This window comes from Rhea pennata, chromosome 22 (assembly GCF_028389875.1).
Source record: "Rhea pennata isolate bPtePen1 chromosome 22, bPtePen1.pri, whole genome shotgun sequence".
NCBI classification, from domain to species: domain Eukaryota; kingdom Metazoa; phylum Chordata; class Aves; order Rheiformes; family Rheidae; genus Rhea; species Rhea pennata.
Window position 1 is genome coordinate 4,200,490 of NC_084684.1, and position 17,972 is coordinate 4,218,461.

General features: G+C 35.8%; 1 protein-coding gene across 1 annotated transcript in view; it reads left to right on the forward strand.

Annotated features, from left to right (window-relative positions):
• Positions 1-17,972, forward strand: part of CLSTN1 (calsyntenin 1) — a 40,939-nt gene that overhangs the window by 19,902 nt on the left and 3,065 nt on the right. The window contains exons 5-18 of the mRNA XM_062593384.1: positions 1,538-1,746; positions 2,660-2,809; positions 2,915-3,100; positions 4,256-4,504; positions 6,239-6,360; positions 7,908-8,070; positions 10,308-10,358; positions 12,096-12,253; positions 12,923-13,071; positions 13,584-13,810; positions 14,236-14,406; positions 15,025-15,170; positions 16,711-16,846; positions 17,541-17,725. Coding sequence (XP_062449368.1) covers positions 1,538-1,746; positions 2,660-2,809; positions 2,915-3,100; positions 4,256-4,504; positions 6,239-6,360; positions 7,908-8,070; positions 10,308-10,358; positions 12,096-12,253; positions 12,923-13,071; positions 13,584-13,810; positions 14,236-14,406; positions 15,025-15,170; positions 16,711-16,846; positions 17,541-17,725 — 2,302 coding nt within the window. The remainder of the gene's footprint in view (positions 1-1,537; positions 1,747-2,659; positions 2,810-2,914; positions 3,101-4,255; positions 4,505-6,238; positions 6,361-7,907; positions 8,071-10,307; positions 10,359-12,095; positions 12,254-12,922; positions 13,072-13,583; positions 13,811-14,235; positions 14,407-15,024; positions 15,171-16,710; positions 16,847-17,540; positions 17,726-17,972) is intronic.

The window sequence follows — 17,972 nt, forward strand, 5'->3', positions numbered from 1 at the left end:
CAGAATTACATTCTTCAGCTTGATTTCATACAGTTCCTTCTCTACACTTTAGAACTTAACTACATCTTTTCTATGCATTGTAGGTTAATTGACGTACAAACTTTCTTCTGATGGATCCAGTAGCAAACATATCAGTATGAAATGCTGTTGCTTCCAAATACTATAAGGTAGATAGAAGGTAACACAAATGGAATTGGCAGTGTTTGTAAGAAAAAGGCAGCTTTGAGACCTCTTCAGTAGTGTTCAGAAACACCTTGTTGCAGTCACCTGACCAAAGTGCATGAATCTTAAAGTCTTAAATTATCTAGTGCACAGTTGGCCAATCTTTGGTCCTTCTGAGCTATCCAAGTATGGCTTCCATGATAGCATTGCATCATACGCAGGTTTAAGCTGAAGTATGTTAGGGTAATCCAAACTTGTGGCTATGTAATGGACCAAGACAGCAGCAGTTCATGGAACCAACATTACAGTGTTGCTCTGGGACCCAGCACCCTTCCCTACAACTCTTTTCACACAGCAAAATGCTAGGATTTCAAGAGCTGCACCTATGAAACACTTTTGAAATTTCCATGCCCCATGGCTGGCTGTTTTATGTATCTTGTGGCTTTTAGCCATGTTGGCATATAGTTCCTTAAGTCAGAAATATGAACTCTAGCACAGAAAATCTTTTTCACGGCTTTTATTGGACATCTAGGATAAAATAAAACCTTGAAGATTTTTTTGGTTGAAGCATTAGAATCTTTGCCTTTATGGAAAAACTGCAGTGATTGAATATTTTATTAGTTTGCATTCAAAATGCTTTTCATTATTCACCTTTTCTTTTTGGTCAGTGACAGAATCTGCTTATTTACCTCTCCTATGTATACCATAAATCTGTGACAAATACGAAAGGAAGGAATTCAAGACCTAATCTGTTTATGGTTATTTAGTTTGCTATATAATGTTTTAAAGTGCACCTTCTGCTTCTGTGATTGTTCTATTTAGATCCTTTGATCTCTCATCCAAGGAATAAGCCAGTTTTGAGTGACTTAACTCAATATGTTATTGCCAAAAGAAAGCTAATAAAATGCATTTGACTGAGCTCTCTGTCTAAAACTAGTCTTCATTATCATTCTTGTTCACATGAAATTTAACATCGAGTGTTTATATCAAATAATCTGATAGCAGAAAAGAATTGAAGGGATTGTACTTTTATAACAGAGCTAAAGGCCTGTTTTGTCACAGATGTGTTTTGTTGCATTTCTGTAAAATGGCAATAATTTAACAGTTACAATACCAAGTTTTAAGTTTTAGTTGCAAGTAAACAGCAACAGTAAACAATAACCAGGAACTTTATGGAATTATATAGTAACATATTGGGACACTGCTTTCCTAGTTAAGTTAATTGAGAACGTTGGTTGTATTAGTGGCTACTCCCTTCAGGGAGCTTAAATTCTGAATAGCTTCATCTATAAAAGAGTGAGCTTTTTTTCAAATTCTTTGCCTGAATGGGTGTTCTGCAATATAAAGAAAACTCACTTTTCTGTCTTTCTTCCAGAGCAACAGTACATATTCAGGTAAATGATGTTAATGAGTATGCTCCTGTATTCAAAGAGAAGTCCTACAAGGCAACAGTTATTGAAGGGAAAAGGTATGACAGCATCCTGAAAGTGGAAGCAGTGGATGCAGATTGTTCACCTCAGTTCAGCCAGATCTGCACCTATGAAATTGTAACTCCAGATGTTCCTTTCGCTATTGATAAAGACGGTAAGACTAGGGTGAGAAATGCAGTGTGAAACACTACTGCCTTAAGAACAGTATTTCAAACTGGTCAGCATAAAACCAAAATAACCTATTTTAATCCTTTTCTACAGTATGGTTGAATGGACTTGTTCTTTTTAGCAGTTTGAATTTATAGTGAAAAATAACTTGTTTTTCAATGCCAATACTCTGTGCTATCTAGTAATGTAAGGAGTAGGTAGTTTGCTGCATGTTCTTAGTTTCTTATAAAATGCTTTTCAAAATAAAATTATACTTGTGTTATGTTCTAAATCAGCTCTTACAATTTTTCTTCTTTTTTATATATATTGGGATTGGTCTTGCTAATTAGCTTTCAAAAATGGGATTTCATATGTGTGCTTTTCATATTTGAGATGCTCATACGTGGCTCTGGAAATTACACCGTTATGGATATTGGATCTGAAGTGCGGTGCTTTGTATAGGTCATTTCCTTTCAGCCTCTGATTTTTGGACCTTTCAAAATCTACAGACTACTTTTAGGGGTCCAAGGAAGCTGACTGATTAAAGCAAGACAGTTTTTAATGGCCTTTACTTTGATTCAGGGAAGTGGAGGTCCATGCTGCCAATGGACCCTCAGCACATGTCAAACGAATTATTTGCCACTTGTCACCTATGAACAATTTCATTTAAGTAACATAGCACACTATTTATGGACTGATAGGAATACACCTACTGTTCTGTGTATTTGTGCTAATCTTCTGGATTTACAAAATTTGTAAGGATCTTGCTTTGATGCCTAGCATCAAATAACAAAGGGCTAATTCAAGTCGGTGTGAAAGTGCCTCTATGAAATACTTGTATGATACCTCTGCATTTAATGCAGCAGTCAGCTTGAGAAATAAACAGATATTCACTGATAATTATCACTGTATTTTTTCAGGTTATATAAAAAACACAGAAAAGTTAAACTATGGCAAAGAGCATCAGTATAAACTCACAGTAACAGCATATGACTGTGGGAAGAAGAGAGCTGCTGAGGATGTGTTGGTTAAAATTAGCATTAAGCCTACATGCAAGCCTGGCTGGCAAGGTTAGTTTGATCTATTTCCTAACTACTTTTAGTAATTGCCAATTCCTTACTTAAATTAAACACAAGAGATTTTTAATGTTTTTATTTCTTTGGATAAATATGCAGGTTGGAGCAAAAGAATAGAATATGAGCCTGGTACTGGTTCTCTAGCTCTATTCCCCAGTATGCATTTAGAGACTTGTGATGAGCCAATAACCTCCATTCAAGCAACAGTTGAACTAGAAACCAACCATATTGGCAAAGGCTGTGACAGAGACACCTACTCTGAGAAGTCCATTCACAGACTCTGTGGTAAGAATGCTTTGTTAGAATAAACTGGTTTCTCTTATTTATCTTTTGTAAAATATTGCATTAGAATGCAAATCAGCGGATGGTCATTTTTTTTATTTGCATGCTATTTTCCCCAACTTTTTGCCTTGTAAACAATAAAACATGAAACCAGCTGAAGATGATGTTTTAAAGTAGTTTTCAAATGCAATGAAGAATCTTCTTCCTCTGTCTCTCTACAAGCTTAAATAGAGTAATAAATTCTCTGACTTGAAATTTGTGTTCAAGAACTGAAAGCATGTTACATATGCAGAAGAGCATAGCTTCTCCGTTTTTCCATAGGCATGATTGATAAAAAGGATGCCATAGAAGAACCCCATGGTGGAAAAATTAGATGAGAAATTCAAGAAAATATGGTTCAGAGAAAACATTGCGTAGATATATTTAAGCTGTATCTGCCCTGGGAATAAATATCATCTTGGTATCCATTTATGTTGAAGTTAAAGGGCTTGTGAAAAGTTTATGAATGGTAAAATGGAGGAGCTGAGATAACAAGCCAAATTATCTCTGGTGTGTAATATCTTCAATTTCAATTGAAGTTAGTGGGAAGTATGACTTCTGTGCACCCCTAGAAACCAAGGGAGATCCCAAGCTATTCCAATAGTTACGTCGCTTTGATGCTGATATTTCAGGCTTGAAGGGGGGGGAAGCAGCAAGCTGAGCTCCTGCTGAGAGTATCATTACTCCTGGCAATGATATCGTCATAGTGATCTGGGAGAGAATATCTAGGTTCTGAATGAGAGTCTTACGCAGCTTCAGCTGGATGGATATGGGCCTTACGACTAGTATGGGCCTGAGAAAAGTGCCTTTAATATAATGGTTTCTGAGATGAAGACAAAAACAAAGCTCTACATCTGTAAAGGTAGTAAGCAAAACATTTTTAATTAGGTTTGTTACCTGCCAAGCAGTTAAATTTATGGAAGACATCATCATCTTAGATGTGTCTAGTGTTAATGCCAGCATATTCAAAAGTACAATTACTTGATGCACAGTAGTAGGGCATAATCTTAGCAGTTAGTACAGAAAAATGAACATTCAGACAAATAAATAGTTTGATTTGAAAGAAGCTGTAATTTTTTAGTTTCTGTCTCTTTTTTCATTTGAGTGTTTTTATTGTAGGTGCTTCTTCTGGCACAGCTGAACTACTTCCCCCTCCAAGTAGCGCTGCTAACTGGACAATAGGACTTCCTACAGATAATGGTCATGACAGTGACCAAGTCTTTGAATTTAATGGTACACAAGCTGTGAAGATTCCAGATGGTGTTGTCACAGTCAATCTGAAAGAGCCCTTCATGATTTCAGTATGGATGAGACATGGGCCTGGAACCAAAGAGAAAGAGACAATTCTCTGCAATTCAGACAAGACAGGTTTGTCATTCTATTTGTCATTACTTATATTTATAAGTAATCATCAATTTGAAGAGTCTAATTTTTGAGGTCTCTCTCTCTCTCTCTCTCTCTTTTTTTTTTTTGCTATATATTCTGGCAGCATATAGGTTTTTCTTGGATGTGAAAGGAAGTGGAGTGCCAAAGTCACTTTTTATTGTGTTTACCTTTGGAGACATGCCCTTTGATTGTTTAGCTTCAGTTTAGGTTAGGCAGACATATTGTTTGTTTTAACTCTATTTCAATATACATAATGCGTTTCTTTTCATTGTGGTAGATTATTTATTCTGATAATGCAGTCCGTTTTGTGCAACTCAAAGGACAATGTTATTCTTGATACTACCTAAAGTCATTATGATACATGCATCAGGTTTAATGATAGTGTTCGCTACTAGATCTTTTTTTTCCCTAGGAGGAAATAATTTCTCTCTCTCCAGTGGTGAAATTTTTCTCATTCTGTGAGTGGTTTCAGTCTGTGTGGATGCCGCAGACAATCATTTTGAAGATGATGTTGATTAAAAAAAAAAAAAAAAAAAGGAAATCTGATTACCCTGTTTCCGTAATTGCTGTCTAATGAGGTAGAATTTTTGTCTTTGTCTGGACCAGTAGCTTTGCTCCAAGTATTAGAAAGAAATTTTGGCTAAAACACAGCTAGGTTTTTCAAATGAAACCAGGCTGAATACAGATGAAACACAGTAGCCCTCATCGTTAACTTAATTAGATTTGATTAAAAAAATAAGAAAAGCTTAATAGTATCTGTAATAGTGTAAACACATTTCTTTGAAGAGGAGAAAGCTGGCTATCGTTTTTTCATGCGTTAATTCTCAGAAGAGGAACAAGATTTCACCTTTCTTCCCTACCTTCGCCCATTCCTATTACTCAAAACCCAAAACTTTGGATTCAAGTGAATTGGAGGAAAAAAGGCAATTTTAAATACCATTATTCCTGGTTTAAAGTATTTTAATTTCTAGTGCTATAAATATCATTGGCCTTTGTTGGATAATATATCATTGAAATACTGAAACACTAGAAGTAGTTTTTTGAGGGGAGCTGATTGTGAATATATGGGACGGGAGCAACAAGGTTAGATTTAATGCTGTTACTCTGAAAGATTAACGTGTTTTTTTCAGTTTTTTTTCCCCTTCCTTTCTTGACTTACCTATGCCATGGTATGGATGAAGAAGTCTGAATGTCTCTTTCTTATTTTTACTTCAGCATCTCAGCTTTGTGTTTATTTTAAATGTTAGGTTCTTTAGAGCTAGGGTTACCCAGTTTAATACTACAGAATCATATCCACCTGCTATCATTTATATATGTTCTAAAACAGTAATTAAATGAGTTACAAGTCCACTCATTCATAACAAAAGATCCTTTCTGTCTGCAAACAGAGTTCCTTTTCTTTCTCTCCTGCTGATAGAGTCCTATTTCCGAGTCTTAAGTCCTAGTCCTGGGTTCAGATTGGATTTGGAAACAGAGATATGTCTATTGATTGTGCTGTTACCAATATTATTCCTTGGCTGTTCAAGAACGTCTGTTCTACCTACTTCTATGAATGTTTCCCATTCCTCTTAACATACTTGATCTGCTTCTGTATTTGTTTCTTCCTGTTAACTACTTGTGGATTTACATACAGAATTTCACAGCATGAAGAAGTGTATTTTGAGGAGTTTTAAAGTTTTACAGAAAAGAATAATATGAATTAAAATTCTTGTGCAGATATGAACCGGCACCACTACGCTCTCTACGTACACAACTGCCGACTTGTTTTCCTCTTTCGCCAAGATCCTTCGGAAGGAAAAACATACAAGCCTGCTGAATTTCATTGGAAACTAAACCAAGTAAGTTTGGAGAAACAGTTGCTAGGATGTCAGAATGCAGTAAGGACCACTGAAGCCTGAACTGCCTGATGATATACCTATTAATAAATATTTTTGCATCTCTAAACTTCTGGTACTGTGTTTTATAGAACAGAGCATTGTTTATTTTTTTTGTGATCAAATGTCAGAGATATATTCAGTTATCTCTATTAATCTTTAATTGAACTTACTCCTTCAGTTGCCTTCAAACCCAATGGGATACTTACGGAGTAAAGATCTTGTAATTGTCTTGAAGGATGGAAAATATGGATTTAGGCATGAAAATAAAGTGGCAGTCTTTAGATGTAATGTCTGTTATCTTCACTGAATACAATATAAGGTAGTTCATATGGAAAAATGAAAGTATTCCATTTTGTTTATAGCAGTTAGTACTTGTGAGCATATGACTTATTTGAGTATAGGATAACAGAAAAACTTTTAAATCCTTCTTCACATTGAAATAAAATTTGTGGCATTTTGTACCTTGTCAGGTGTAGCCGCAGATACTGTAAATAGTGGTGAGTCAGTTTGATTAATTAGACATTTACTCCACAAGAATAGAGTAATAGGCCTCTGAGGGATGCAGGTACTTTCTGCTCTCTATTTAAGAGAATTTTGAAGCAGGCATAGAGAAGAACTGTCTGTCTGTATTCTCTCAGTTCATTTGTTTTTCATTATTTTAGTTTATGAAAGAAAAGACTATAAAAGCTAATACTTACTTTGGTCTTACTCAGATATGCAAAACTCAGTTATTTCTATGAATTCATGACATTTATGATCATGAAGAATGAGATAGAATGGACTAAATATTTTGTGTTTTCCCAGACCACTGGATCTGAGTGACAAAATAACCATGCATAGCTGTCACTTATAACAGTTCTTTTAGTTGCTTCAAATTACTATTACAGGTCTGTTTACCAATTATTTAAGCGATGAGTAACATACTAATGTAACTACCTGTATTCTGCTGGTTTTTGTACAAAGCAATGTATACTGTTTTGATGGTAAAATTCCCATGTACGTACATATGGAAGGATCATTGCTTTCCAAAAACTAATCAGCTTGCACTGTAACTAATTTTGTCGTGGAGCGCCTTGTTATATTGAAAATGGCCGTGTTTTGCTCTAAACAGTTTCTCTCAGCAAAGATGGATCATTTCTCAAATAGTATTGCATAATAATAGTATTTCCAAATGTGATCTGTGGTTGCAGACATGTATTTTCTGATTTATATATATACTGTTATTATTTAGATCTTATAAAGGTAAAGGAACAGAAATACATGTAGCTTCCTTTATTGGCAATAGAAGAAAAGAAACAATTTATGGTCTTTAAAAGGATAAACATGTTCAACAGTTGCTTTGCTTCTTTCAGATGTGTTCCATATGTGTGAAACAAAACATTTATACAAGTTTATAGTTTGTATATATGTGTGCATGTATATGTACACAGAATATGTGTCAGATATGTTTATTTGATTGCAAATTTTTAAACAACTAAAATAGAACTTTAAAAACTTCCTTTATTCAGGTGTGTGACAAAGAGTGGCATCATTATGTGCTCAGTGTTGAATTTCCAACAGTAACGCTTTATGTAGATGGTGTTTCCTATGATCCTTTCCCAGTGACTGAAGATTACCCACTTCATCCTTCAAAGATAGAAACTCAGCTAGTAGTTGGAGCGTGCTGGCAAGGTAAATATTTACAATTTTACAACTTCTAATTCTTTTTTTTTAATGAGAAAGCTTAGAAGTACATAGCTTAGAAGTAGCTATACTTCTAAGTATAGCTAATCTTTTTAGTGCAAATAACTTGTTAAACTGTTTGCATGTTATTTCTGCTCCTGGCTAATATCACATATTTCTTCTCTTAGTCATTTTTTTCTTGAGTGTTTTTTTGCTTATTGGTCACAGGTGTGTACGAAATACCAAACTACTCACCAAGCAACATTCCATCAAAGTGATTTTTGTGATAAGCATGGGACTATAGACAGCTTATTTTTAATAACAGTTGTAAGAGTACATCTTATCCTTTAGGTTACTGTACAGAACATTAATTTCAAGTAGGTTGAAAAGGATATTTTAGGAAAAATGTTCTCATAAATGGAAGCATGACCAACAGAGAATTCAGCTAAGCAAAAATGATGCTGTTTCTTGGATATTTTACCATTTGTGCTTATAAAAATAAACATAGAAAGCATCTACATTAATATATGCAGACTATAGCTTAACATACAGTTTTATGCAAGCTGTAAAAGCTGTTTGTACTCTCTAATACTAGTGAAGACAGCTCTGTAAAGCTTGAGAAAATGGAGAAGGATGCATCAGAACAGGGAGCATTACCAAGGAGCTCAGTAACGAAGCTGTTACATCATGGTCATAAACTGGAATGTTTTGCTCACTGGTTAAATTACATCTTAATTTAAAACTAAATTACTGTAAATAGCTGATCATTTTGGTCAGAGAAAGAACAGTGTTAAATCACTCATGTTTCATTATTGTTCAGAATATAGATGATAGTTGCAGTCTGGAATAAAACATAGAAGTAGCTTGAGAATGAATGATAAATGAAAAGCTTTGCAGTAATTTCATGAAATTAGCAGTTTTTTATAGTGTCTCTTTTTTCTTTGAGATTTAAGGTTTTGAAATGTGAATGAACGTCAAATTATCAAAATATCCTCTTTCCCAAAATTACTGTTTTGTAATTAGTTCACTACCTTTCAGTATTAATGCTATTTCAGTGCTAAATTCATTCTGTTGTTGCTTCCTTTAAATTACTTATTTTCTCTGTAATTGGTCTCTTATTCTGTATATGACTTTGAAGCTATCTGTTCTAGCTCAAAAATAACCTATTGTGGCTGGTTTTCAAGGAAGTGCAGCTTGGAAACTATATTCTAGCTGGGTGTATCGATTGTGTTATGGCTTCTATATGTGCTGTGTCCTAACCAAAGCATATCCGTCTAGTTTGTGAATTCCTGTGCTTCCTTCGTCATGCACAGTAATTCCTTACAGTGATGGTCATTGGCACCATAATATAATTCTTAATTTTCTTCTTATGTGAATTTTCCTTTTAATAACAGCACTGAGATAGGGATATTAAATTTCTGGAATAACAAGAACTTTAGGCTTTAGCTTTCAAGAAATTCCACTGGCAGCATGATTTTTTTGTTATTAGTTTAGAGAATTAGAACACACGAAAAAGTATCTGTATGTCGGGGTGAAGTTAGTGCTTAAGGACATTGTCCTACCAAGATTTTTTTTAAATAAATTGGGCTGCCCTAAGATATATATGCAGTTCATCCCTAGGCATGGAGAAGTGTTATGCTTCTGAAAAAGTGTCTTTTTAATATTTCTTTAAAAAGATTAGAAGAGGTTGTTTTTTTCTTTGGAAACTTCCATTTGATACATTGACTGCTTTTCTGTATATTGTACCATTAATTTGAAAGGAAATCTGTGTCACTGATGGCACCTTTTGATAAATTTTTAATACCTTTTGGTGATCTACTGATACAGGTTGTATCATACCTTAATTTACACTTTAGTAGTTGAAGAGGAGATAATATTAGTTGGAAGAAGAGATAATAAAATATGCCAGTTGATAGATAATCTCACTACTAACTGTGGTTTATGTGAGATTAGGTATCTGTAAATATTATCCAGTGTAACTGTTTTTACTGCAGCTTGCATAGAGGGCTCCTCAGGATTGTCTTGTCATGAATGTTATGTCCTTGTAACAACACAGTAGTGTTTCTTCCCTGATCTGCAGCTATTAGTGTTTTGAAGAGCTCATAATCCTTGAGAAGCTGGGTGGAGACTTTTTTGGGGGAAATATTGCTATGTATATTTTTTCTGTGATGTAAGAGAAAATTTGCCAATTCTTAACTACTTAGTCCCTTCCCTATTGCCCTTTTCTTTGTCTTGCTTTTCTACAGAGTATACAGGAAATGAAAATGACAATGAAACTGTGCCTGAGACCCCTGCAGGTTGCTGGAGTTTTATCCCTACTGTTTTTTATTTCATTTTTAAGCCAAAACATTGCTTCATCTCACACATAGCATGAAATGCAGGCATTGCATTTGGGCCATTGACCTTCACATAATCTGCTCCTGGGCTTGTTTCTTCATTGTGCTTTTATTTCCAGTGCTTCACCAGCTGATTATTTTCTGTTCCACTCAAAATGCACATCCATGTACAAATTTACAACCATTGTGATTGCAGTGAAGTGGTGTAAAATAGGTTGGTAACGCAAAATACTAGCTACAATTTCTTAGATATAGTTTTTATTGAAACATAAATGCACTTTGTCCTACATATAGGTGTATGCGTATCATGGAATTATTGAAGAGGTTGTGAGGGACCTCTGGAAGTCAGGTAGTCCAGCTCCCCAAAGCAAGACCAATTTTAAAGTATGATTAGTTTGCTCAGATGTAACTCAAATACAGACCTGCAATTTACAGCGGTTACTAACTTGATCAGAAACTGGTATAAAATTCTAATTACAGTGGATGGGTATAAAACCTTTGACTCCCAGGTATTCCAGGTTGGTTGGTGCTGCTATAGGGTTTCATTTTTCTAGACAGTTTTAGTGATGATTCAGTGAATTTTGTGGCTTAAACTGAGACGTTTTGAAATACTGTATATTTCTCAAGCAATACATTTAGGGTATGTATTCTTTCTGTGAAGTTTAAGATTTCCTAAAATGTTCTAGAAATAATTAAGAAGAGATTATAGCTATAGATCATGTTTCAAGCTGACAAAGATATAACACAATCCAGGGGCTAGAAGTTGGAGCTGTACAAATCTAAGCTGCAAATTGTATGATTTTTAACAGGATAATTAACTACTGAAAACTTTTATTAAGTTATAAAGGCCATTCCTTAGAATCACTTAAACATGCTTAGACATATTTCTAAAAATTTGTTGACTTAAGAAGTGATGAATTTGAACTACGAATTTCTGGGTAGTGTTCTGTGGCTCACGTTAATTTAGCAAGGTGGACGAGGTGATCATCATGATTCCATCATTAAAATCTAAAGAAGGCTTCATATGCATATTGGTTTGGGATTCATCCTACCTAAATAAGAGGTCTTAAAAATGAGTGATCTAAATTTGAACTACTCACTTCAGTTAGTCCAGGAATTAACCTCTCCTATCTTAGACATCCCTTTTGGGATGAGCTAAATCACCTTGTGAGGTTTATTTCTCTCCTTTGAGTCTAGAGAACCAGAAATAACTGGTTTAGATTTAGATAACTAAAATCTAGAGGACTGAAACTGTCTTATATTCTGATAGACATTGCTGATCTTACAGAGAACTGACAAGCAGGTAGGAGATGTTACTCTCAACATGAGGTTACATAGATCATCTCATTGGTTCTATCTTCCATTTCTTAAGAACACCACCTCGCTGTATGGGCAAAAGAAATACTTGTTATGGAAATGTTAGCCCCAGTTACACAGTTCAGGATGGCCACACATCTGTGTTTTGAAGGCCATGTGCATGGTGAACTGCTTAATTCTTTCTTTTTGCTTGAACGTTATCACAAGGTTAACACTCAGAATGGATAAAAACTAACTTGCATGTGTATACATTGTGGCACCAGAAGAGGTATTTAGTTTCTGTTTTTGTTGTTGTTTTGTTGTTCTTTTTTTTTTTAAGTAAAAAATACAAGAAATAGTGAAGACCTTTAAAAGACTTTTTCCCTTCTCCCTTTATTGAAGGTGGTGAACTCCACATGGCCCAGTTTTTCCGAGGCAATCTGGCAGGCTTGATGATTCGTTCTGGTAAATTAGAAAACAAGAAAGTGATAGATTGCCTGTATACTTGCAAAGAGGGACTGGATTTACAGATTGCTGATGGTGTTGGCAAAGGCATGAAGGTAAAATTGCATTTGAATAAAAGAAAACATGTATACTGCTTTCCTAGTAATAGATACAAGTTTGGCTGTTAGAGCTAGAAAGGGTTTTCCAGATAAAAATAAGCTAATCTGTTCTGATATTTTATATAAAAATTCCATTAAAATTAGCAAGTCTTCTGTGTATAGATAAGGTCTTAGTGGACTTTGAGGGTCAAAATTACTTCATTATCTTTAAGTCTTAAAGAGAAATCTTGATATTTCAAAGCCTTCCTGTTTTACTAGCTGTGCAGTGTTGTCTAATAAAAGGTAGAGTTTCTTAACAAGCAGCTTAATGACTTGACTGGCACATCTTTTTTAATAGCAAAGTTGTATGAAGAAAGCTGATTTTCTCTTACATATTAGTTGTCTTTCTTTCATATTAGTATAATCTGCACATCAGCATTGTGATAAGCACCTAGATTTTTTTTTTTCTTGAAGAATGAAATACTAAGTATATTTGACTAGAGTAGGGATGTGAGCAGGGAAGTTAAACTGTGAATTATCAGGCCAGTAAATGGTGGCCTCATTACTTTTAATACTGATGTGGTTATCTTAGCACTCACCAGGCTAAGCAGTGCTGAATGTCTAGTTTTAATTAGCCAGTCATGTTACTACTTGGATATTCTTTTTCTCTCTCCTCTATTGTTTCAGATCCATATGAACCCTAGTCAATCAACGCTGACCTTAGAGGGAGATGATATTGACAGAGTTGATAAGGCCATGCAACACATTTCCTATTTGAATTCTCGCCAGTTCCCAACACCTGGGATCCGGAGGCTTAAAATCACCAGTGTTGTCAAGTATGTCCTAATACTTAAATACATGTCTCTATATGCTGATAGTTTATCTCAGCTGTGATGCACAGAAGGGTCTTGCTGTGACTGATGGCTATGGCTAGTATTTTCTACATCAGTGGTCTGTTTTCTTCCTGAAATGTAACAAGAAATGCCTAAGATAGGGAACTGATTATTGCAAGGGTTTACTTTGAGGCCATCCCCGGGATCACAGCCTTTATTGCAGGTATTGTGTGTGGCTGGTAGTCATAGCATAGAAAATGGGGCAAAATGTTAACTGTGAGTAACAAATACTTCTAATGTTATTCCCTTAGCGGGGAATTCTTACCTATATTTCCAACCTGTTGATGAATTTATCTTGGGTCTCAGATAGAGTGTTTTTTTTTTTATATATAAACCAATTAAATCATTGAGATTCTTCATGTTTTAATTATGTAATAGCAACTTTACTCTGTGTAATTGTGCCTCCCCTTCAAATAACCTCTTTGACTGTGCAAAACTGCCTCTGTATCTTACAGATGTTTCAATGAGGAGGCATGCATCTCCATTCCTTCTGTGGAGGGGTATGTAATGGTCTTGCAACCAGAGGAACCAAAAATCAGTCTCAGTGGCATCAACCATTTTGCTCGCTCTGCTTCTGAGTTTGAAAGTTCTGAGGGTGTTTCCCTCTTCCCAGAGCTTCGCATAATAAGTACCATTACACGGGAGGTAGAGCCAGAAGGAGATGGAGATGAGGATCCTACAGGTAAAATCCTTTCTGGATAAGATTGTTGCCTACCCTTACCCCTTTCAAAGATCACTTTGGAGGATCTTCCTTCTGCTATGAAACAGGGATTTCTCTGTTAATGCAGAATCTAGTAGGATGACAGAAGGTATATCTCCTGTGAGAAAGGGTTGGTACTCTTCTGGGCCTACAGAAACTTTCCTAGAAGTAGTAGTAAGCTTTGGCTGTTATCTTAAGGTAAATGTCCCTTTGTTGTTTTTGTTTTTTTTTCTTTTTCCTTATCATCATTATTTTTTGAGTATTTGATCTCTTTACTTCAGGCTCAGATCTCAGTATGTGTTCCGAGAGGAGGAGTTGCGTTTGCATGTGAAGTTTTATAGTTCCTGGGCTCTTGCCTATTTCACATTTGTTTCTGCTTATCTCCTGATTTTTTCTCTGCTTCTTAGTACAAGAGTCTTTGGTATCTGAAGAGATTATGCATAACTTGGATACGTGTGAGGTAACAGTGCTAGGAGATGAACTAAATCAGGAACAAGAAAGCCTGGAGGTTGATATGACACGATTACAGCAGAAAGGCATTGAGATGAGTAGTTCCAACCTTGGTATGATCATCACAGGTAAGTGTAACTACTACTGATCTTGTCAGAGGAAGGGGCTGAAACTAGTAAAAATGGAACTGCCTGCTTGATAGATGTTTTCTAACACCTTATCACAGATATTTCTTTTTTGACTAGAATTTCAGACTAAGAGGTGTTTACACTCTTTTGTGGAAAACTATGATTCTAGAAAATACGCTGTTCTAGAACTTCCTCTGTGTTCTCCTCTCATGCCACAAATTGCAGGTTACAATTGGACTACAGAAACAAAGTACATTATGCCCCCAGAAAAGACTTGTTCCTTGCGCGGATAATGCCCTGGAGCATGCATCATTCTTTTTTTGTTATGCATTTATAATATATATTTGCTATGTGTTCAAAAGAAAGTATCCCAAGATTCCTTTAAATACTAATTTTAAGTAGGTCTAGGATTTTAACACAAGGTTAAAACACAGAATTTCAGTGAAGCCACATGTATGTACATGTGTAGCTTAACAATATTTAGATTTTCAGTTATCAGGGAAAGAAATATCAGCCAAGAAAACTTGGGAAAAGAAAGACAGTAATGTTTTTGAAGCATGCAACGCCTCACTAGTCTTCTGCGAAGTAACTGTTTTACTTGTTTCTTTCCCTCTGCAGGAGTTGATACTATGGCCAGTTATGAGGAGGTTTTGCATTTGATACGCTATAGAAACTGGCACACTGTTTCTCTCTTTGACAGAAAGTTCAAATTAGTCTGTTCTGAACTTAATGGGCGCTATGTCAGCAATGAATTTAAAGTGGAGGTATGTGAGCTCATCTGATCACTTTGAGAGTTATTAGAGTCTAGGTGACAGTATAGAAGGAAGGTGTTGCCTCAGCACATTGATAATTTACATTTTTATCCTATAAATATTGGTGAATTTCTGCATCTTAAGTTGTATATAATATTTTAGTATGTTCTTAATGCTACATTTCAGTTTTAAATAAAATGACCTAAACAGAGATGAGACTGTTTTGTTTTGTAGCAGAAATGATACGGTTAATCGAGGTGTATGTGTGTGGGGAAAGGTTGAATTTGAAAAGCAGCAAATAAATTTAGCAAAAAAATAGAGAATGGACTACTAGGAGTGTTATTATATTGACCAAAGACTTGAGCAAACTTCATATACGACTTCTAGGATTCTGTAAATGAACTTGCTGGACCTTTTATTATTTTGCTTACGTGGTGCTTAAAACAATGACACTAAATGCTAGAAAGAAAGGTATGATATAAACTAGAAGTTTAGTGTGGGATGTGAGAGAGTGTATCCTGCAGTAGACTACAGGATGCACTTGTACCAAAGATATGAAAGTACTGCAGGAGATAACATAAAGGGAGGGGATAAAGAGATAACATAACGTACAATTTCAGCTGCTGGGACATGAAGTTATATATTTTGAAAGGAATTGTGCATCTCTGTATCTTTTAGCTATGAGCTTGAATTTCTACATTATGAAGCTGATCAAGAAGATGTCAGTAAAGTTAATAATTGTATTTGTCACTACTAGTTGGATATGGTGGGCTGGGAAAGTTAGGGAGCCTCTTGTACTGCAGAACAGAAGTTTGTTTTTCAGTTTTTATTTTATTAAGTGATGTGGTTTGTTTCCTGAGGAAATTCTGTGTGCCTGAGTCAGGGTCTTGCCAAACTATTGAACCGCAATTGCTTTCCTTGTTCTGTACGAAACTTGCTCTCTTCCTGTTGTGCAGCTGGTCAGGTGTATACCACAGCAGGGGTATATTTAGCTCTACTTGTTTGGCAAGGAAACATGAGATGTGCTGTGTGAATGATGAGCTTGTAGATGTGCCTAAGAATCTGCTATGCTAATGCATAATTTTTTCTCAGCCCCTTAGCCCTCTATCTTTAATTTGAATTTTCTCACTGTTTTTAGCTGACAATATACAGCAGAATAATAAAAGATGGAAATGAAGAAAGAATAATTAATGTGCCATATATCTTTCTGTATATTGTTATTGCAGAATCAAAATGGCTTGATACCAAATTTGATAATGAACTGGCTTTATCCTTTTATCCTGAAATACTGATGTTTGCACACAGACTTGCCAGATTAACTAAAACAGTTTTGAGGAGTGCAGTTAACTGCAGTACTTAGAGGGTTATGTGATAAGAAGCTACACCACGTGAGGAGCTACTAGATTGTTGAAATAAGGAATTAGGGCCCCTGAGACAACTATTGCTATTTTGAGAGAGAACTGGATACTTATTCTGGGAAATAGGTCTTCTCTGTCTCTTTGGAGGTAGGCTGGTGTATTTCTGGATTTCAATATTTTCCTCTTGCTCTTAGGTGAATGTTATCCACACAGCTAACCCAGTAGAACATGCTAATCACATAGCCGCACAACCACAGTTTGTTCATCCAGTGCATCATACGTTTGTTGATCTCTCTGGTCACAACTTAGCTAACCCTCATCCATTTTCAGGTAAGAATTCTCAGTTCCTAAAGTTCAGCTGTTTTTTTGCTTGTGTTAAATTTTCACAGAGGCTTCTTGCTGCAGAGAGGTTTTTTTTTCCCCAGAGGCTAAAGCTGTGTGTTAGACTAATCTAAGCAGCCACTCAGTCCTATTCTGCTGTTGCCCAAACAAGGAAGAGCAGATGACTAGAGATCTATGAAATATCTTCTCCTGCCAACAGGAAAGATCTCTCTCCAATGTGTACTTGGGATAATGAGAGGTATACTGCTCTCAGAGGGAACTCTTAAGACCTAGATAAAGGACTGTGAGGAACTGGGACAGTATTTTTTGTGAATGGTATTAAGAAAGAACCGTTACTCCCTTCATGAATTGTGGTATCTACCCTTTCTATTTTAGGATACAAATTTGGCATGAGTTAGGATGCGAGGGAGAAAAATAGACGTTTTAGATAGATAAGATATTACATACTAGAACCTGCTTTCAACATGGTGTCAGTCTTTCAGTTTGATTCTGTATAGGAACTAAATTTTAGTTGTTGTTCAGTGACCTTATATGTTCTGCTGTCTTTGTTTACCTACCTCTAGTACTTGTATAATGCCATTTCCCTCTTGCAGGTAATGGGAGTGAAGAGTTAGTTATTAGCAATATGTAAGAGTTACTTACCAGTATAATCTAAGAAATTCCTTTATTTTTCTTCTTGCAGTTGTTCCAAGTACAGCCACTGTTGTAATTGTCGTTTGTGTCAGTTTCCTGGTTTTTATGATTATTCTGGGAGTGTTCCGAATCCGAGCTGCACATCAGAGAACAATGCGTGACCAGGATACTGGGAAGGAAAATGAGATGGACTGGGATGACTCTGCCTTGACTATCACTGTGAACCCTATGGAGGTAAGGCTGGTGTTTCAGCACTTCCCAACACGTGCCCTCTTCCGTAAGTAATGGGTGTGACCCTCAGAGAGGGGAGTAGAGCAAAAACAACCACAGAATGCGGAGTACAGATACAGATGCTTTGAGTTTTCAGTAAATGCCCCTTAGTGACAAATCCCAAGAGGAGTTATGTCTGGGGTCTTGCATGGGTTGTAGCTTTGTGATATCTAATTGGTCAAGAAGCACTTGAATCTAATATCAGGTTTTA